This window comes from Apaloderma vittatum, unplaced genomic scaffold, assembly GCF_000703405.1.
Source record: "Apaloderma vittatum isolate BGI_N311 unplaced genomic scaffold, ASM70340v1 scaffold32114, whole genome shotgun sequence".
In the NCBI taxonomy this organism is placed as follows: Eukaryota; Metazoa; Chordata; class Aves; order Trogoniformes; family Trogonidae; genus Apaloderma; species Apaloderma vittatum.
Window position 1 is genome coordinate 10,300 of NW_009713820.1, and position 5,421 is coordinate 15,720.

Genomic DNA, 5,421 nt, shown 5'->3' on the forward strand with positions numbered 1-5,421 from the left:
CATCTGTGAGTTCCAAGAATCTTTGTAGCGGACATTTATACTGACAGCCAGGGATTTTCAGTGGGAAAGGTTCCTTCCCACTCTCATTCCGGAAAAACATCTCCACTGAGAAGTTACTGAAACCAAAACACAGCTAGATGTGGATTTCTTTCCCAGCTTAAGTCATCCCTTCTCAAAAACTCAGTGTGCACACCCTTTCCTTTATTCTGGTGGCAGTTTTCCTCCTAAGTCTGCCACTAGGAGCAAAACTGCATCCCCCTAGGGTGGAGCCTAGCCTAGGCATCTCACACTTGAGGTAAAATCCCAGCACATGTCTTTACTGAAGCCCTCACCCATCATCCTCTTGGTACAGCTCAAATAAATGACAGGAGGCGTATGGTGCTTGAATCTTGTTGTAGACATCTAGAGCCATCTGCAGTGCCACAAGTGTGGTGTCATGCTGAGAAAGAGGGAAAAAAACCAAATCAGTCACCCTTAACGGATGTGGCAGGGCAGCTCAGACTGTACTAGTAATGGACATGGCAGTGCTGAGGGGACATCACCTTGGTAACTTCCATCTGGAAGAAGGGAGAGGAACTGTAGTGTTAGAACCATGATCTGTGACGGTGTCAGAGAAGGGAGAGCAGTGAAGTGCAGCCACATACGTCCTGCATTGTTCTTTAAGAATTAATCTCTAGGGAGCAATCTGGGAGAGATGCTTGACTTTCCCGTCAGCAGGCTGCTGGAAAGGGGCATGACTCCGTATCTACACTGCTGAAACACCACATCTGAGTAGCATCAACCCATCTCTCCAGTTAATACAGCAGTGGCTCCCCAAAGTCTGCTTTGGGGAGCACATCACCTCCACAAGCCTGAGCTAACATGAACAAAGCGCAGGTTGGGAATTTTTCTTCTGGGCCTCCAGAGGAATAAGACAAGACACTACACATCCCACCCAGCCAGAGGCAAAGATGCATGTCCTGACCACTACGTGGGCTGAGGAGAATGCAGAAAGGGTTAAAACTATCACCAAGCCCCAGTCTCCGAGGAGGAGATGGATTAAAGCTAGCACCCAGGCTCTGACTTACTGCTGAATAGGCAAGTAGCTTCAGGTTCTGGTGGGCAGAAACATTTGCTGCTTTGGTTAGGTTTTTCCTTATGTGATCCAGCAGGACCCCTGAGGAGAGGGAACAGCTGGTAAGAAACAAAAACTAGGCAGAGCAGCATGAAGCTCCCTCCCTGGTACACTCACCGCCTTGCAGACGAGCTTTTTCTAGCCGACTGCGGATCCCAAACAGAAATTCAAAACCAAAGTCTTTTAGTTGCTTCAACTGAGTCATGACATCTGGTGTCACCCATGCAGGTAAATCCATTTTGTGTGCTTGCTAGAAAGAGAAACAGAATACTCATCTGCAGGTAGCACGGATCGCAGATCAATGAAAGAAGGGGAGTCAGGGTGTCTGGAGCCTTGCACATGCTGCCACTGATTTCCTGTATTATTTTGAATATGTCCCTTTCCTATTTATGCTTCTGTCCTCACGCTGTTGTGCTGCATACGAAGAATCTATGTGGGTTTCGGAAACTAATAATGAGAGGCATAAATATTAAAATCTAGGAGCTACATTTCTGTGAAAGCACAGCTGGAGTGCAGAGTTATGTCGTAACACTGAAACAATAATCTTGGGGCGTTTACTTTACAAGTGGCCAATTCTGCCCTGCAGATGGCATGCAATAAAAAAAAAACAAATAACCCAAACAAAAAAAAAAATACGAGGGAGAACACAAACTCAAAGTTGCAGGTGTACCTGCAGCACAGTTTCCCCAGAGGGTCTGAGGGCTACTGAAGAATAGCAAGTGCTCTGCAGACATAATACTGGGATGCACCACTGATAAAAGTCCAGTACTCCAACTCAGAATGTACGGAACTGGGAACCAAAAGAAGAATTTGCTTGGCTGCCAACCCATTACAAGAAAGGATTAGTTACACTGGCACATAAACAGCAATTGTGGTTCCCTGGCATTACTCGTAGCAATTTTCTATGCCACATCCCATTCAACTGCCAGAAGATGAAGCTGCATATCCTTAAGGGCCTATTCTGTCTGAGTGGTTTGGAGAAATTCCCATCAGCAACTTGGATATTTACTGAGTTTTTCATTCATTTATAAAGAGAATAGCTGGTAAGTTCAGCTATTTCTCAGTCTTTTTATTTTCTCCATCCAGATGGTAGAACGAATCTACTGGCTCAGGTGAGAAAAATAATTCTTCTCTTCAGGGCACTGTTTCTAAGAGTTACAAAAAAAGGAGGAAGCCCAAAGCATTTGAAGAGACTGATCAGCCTGAGCGTATAGTTTTGAGTAAAACTGCCCTTCCTCAAAACGTTCTGTTTTCATTTTGGGACAGCGAGCTCTTCTCCAAATTCTTGGGGATTATAGCAGTTGTCAGCTGGCCTTCCAGGCCCAATTTGCAAGCTCATTAAGTGAGTCTTGGAAACAAGTAAGATTTGAAATTCTTGATCGCTCTGACCAAAGAATTTTTTGTTACCAACAGAAGTTGCTTCACTGTGATTGTTACAAGACAGGAGATGGGGTTTGTGGTACAAAGGGCAAATTTACATAGTGCAATGCAGCTCTGGACTTGAATATTCTCAGCCTGCAGCAACTCAAGCTGCTGCTTCACGCAGCAAAGTGCAATTCCATCAAAACTTGTATTTTACATTCTCCAAACAGTACATACCACTGTACACCACTGCCAGCAAGCTAAGTTCACCTCCAAAGAATTAGCATGGCACAGTCTCAAAAGGCTTGGGCTTACTGCTTCTTCCACAGCTAGTTTGACGTGAAAGATTTCTATAATTTACTTCATCATTACATATAGTTATACACAAATAAACTTGTGTGCAACAGCTGTAAGTCTCCTGGATACGTGACCTTTACTTCAGCATTATCACAGCACAGCCAACCCATTATTTTGATTTTGTTTAATCCTTTACAAGATGTAAACAAAACTCCACGTGAATAGATTTTGGTGCCCCACCCCAGACAGTAAAAGGGTAACATCTGTCTCCAGAGTCTTTCTCTGGCAAAGGACCTTATAATAGGTCCACTTAACCGAGAAGAGCATCTTTTTCTGCTAGAGATGGCATTAACAGAAGCACAGACAGAAAAGTGGTTGTTCTAACATCCTAATTTAAGCTCCCAATATAAATCATAAAGTTAATGCTTCTTCAGTTTCCAGAGATCTCATTTCTGCATTATTTAACTCAGACTTGTCCACAGAGATCTACAGATTTCAGATGGCAGTCATTTTCAGATTGCATTCACGTTCAAAGGAGATATTTATTATGAAGGTGGGACTTTTTATGGCTCTGGCACAACATATACCTAAGCTACAAAGTGGGAGGTTATAGGGTGCAAAAGTAGGCAATTCTTGTCACATGCCTCTAGTGAGTAGGAACTACTATTATTCTGAAATTAGAACACTTCTGACTGTAGGGTGTGAATGGTGAAAAGTTGTTTTATGGGATTTTGCAAAATAACCTTCTACCAAATCCAGTGAGACCTAAAGACCAAATTACAGTGGCTGTAAGATGATGGACGCTTACTTCACAGAACAGTGTGTCATACACAGTCCAAACGGACTCAAGAGAGACATCCCGGATCCCAGTCTCGTTTGCCACCATCTGCAGGAACTGCTGTAGGTATGAGAAAAGACAAAGGCCTTTGATTTTTTTCATCTCATACTGTATTACATGCACAGGTACTTTGACCCTTTTCTCAGAGCTCTGATTACACAGAGGTGGTAATACCTTAACTACAAGCCCAAGACCACCTTACCTCATGCAAAGTATCACTTACCCAATTCTCTTTGGTCTTATTTACGTATTCTGCCGAGTGCCGTGTCTCGTTCTGTAGCTGTTCATACCGTGGACAGGGAGTCAAGGGAAATTTCAGTAGCTGGGCAGAGACAAGAGCAGCGAGGTCACCGAGAAAACTGAAGTACAGAATTTGCAGTCAACACTCACAACTGTCATGAGGCCCCAACTAGCAGGATGCATCCATCAACAGCCTCAAGTAGAGCCTTCTAACATACTCCAGATCATGTGTGGTCTGCTGAGGCGTTGCAGGTATCATGCTGAGTGAACCCAGCCCCTGAATTCTCATCTTGTTCTGAGAACAGAAGGACCTTTGCAAGGTAGGTCCCTGGAGAAGTTCCAGACAATCTGAACCGAGACTGAAGCAAAGACGTTTGGAGAAGTCAGCGTAACACACTGAGTAGTCAGTACATATCCTTGAGACTAACTTACCCTTTCCTCAGACTCAGGCACTGTGTGCACGGGGATAGGCTGCCAGGAGATGTTAGGGTTGAACATCTGTTGTCCCTCTGGGGGATACAGGCCTGCCAGATTGGCCTCCGCACTCATCAGTGTCCGATCACAGTCCGTGCTGCGGACGAAGATCTGCCAGAAGAGGGACAGCGCACATTAGTGATGGTGCTTGGATGTGTGGCAATGCACTCGCTGAGGAACGCTGCCAAGTACCCTGCAGCTGCTCGTGGACAACAAGGTAAGAGCAGCTGAAGCGAGTAAGCCTGCTGGTATCAGCCCGGACAAAACTGGAAAGATGGTCACAAAGACAATTTGGTGTGCAATACCAGAGCCGTCTGTTCCGATCAGCGCGACAGCTGATGAACTGCGTGGAGGTTACAGACAGTCTGAATACGAGGAAGAGTCAGAGAAGAACAAAACAGAGATGCAGGTAAGAAATGCAGGGTATTTACAGAGCAGGACTGGAGCGAACTCCTGCATTCAGTTCTCAGTTCTAAGAATGACTCCTGAAAAAAACTGGCTTCTCCAAGCCTCAGTTTTACCATCTGAGAAACGAAGACAAGAATGATCTAAGAGGACAGGAAGAAAAGGGAGAGCTGGGATTTTATTTGATCATTGTGGGCTCTTGGCCCAAAACTTATTCTAGAGCTCTAAGAGAGAGATCTGAGCTACAGAAAAGAGAAACCAGAAAAAAACCAGAAAAGTTCAGAAGGTCAAAATCACAAAACTTTGGTATTCTGGTATCTGTGTACTGAAAACACTTAGGTGGAGATTGGAGAGAAATCAGTGATAAAACAAGAGGAACCCACAGGAAATCATTTAAGAATGTCCTAGAAAACAGCGTGTTGAATCTGAAGCAACAAAAATAAAAAGCCAGAAGAATTAAATACAATGTGAAGACTGGGATTTTTTAGCGTAAAATGAGAAGAAACATAAGAAAAAATACACATGCCCACTTTGTATACCACCTCCCACATGAAGTATATTGCAAAATTTAACAGTCACTTTTACCTTTTAACTGTGGCTTGAAAATAACTGATCCTGTACTCATTAGACAGGATTGCTTTCCTCCATGGTTGTAAAAACCAGTTACGCCCTGAGCATACATGCTTTCTTC

General features: G+C 44.0%; 1 protein-coding gene across 1 annotated transcript in view; it reads right to left on the reverse strand.

The window, feature by feature from the left end:
* The window catches only part of LOC104273256 (lysosomal acid phosphatase-like), a gene marked incomplete at its 5' end in the record, with an annotated part of 5,039 nt that extends 515 nt beyond the window's left edge, over positions 1-4,524 (reverse strand). Inside the window, 8 exon segments of the mRNA XM_009868517.1 lie at positions 1-116; positions 333-439; positions 1,068-1,156; positions 1,232-1,364; positions 3,582-3,671; positions 3,835-3,933; positions 4,284-4,459; positions 4,462-4,524. The exon segment at positions 1-116 is cut by the window's left edge and continues 11 nt beyond it. Of these exon segments, the coding sequence (XP_009866819.1) occupies positions 1-116; positions 333-439; positions 1,068-1,156; positions 1,232-1,364; positions 3,582-3,671; positions 3,835-3,933; positions 4,284-4,459; positions 4,462-4,524 (873 nt within the window).
* Positions 4,525-5,421: the final 897 nt, after the last annotated feature.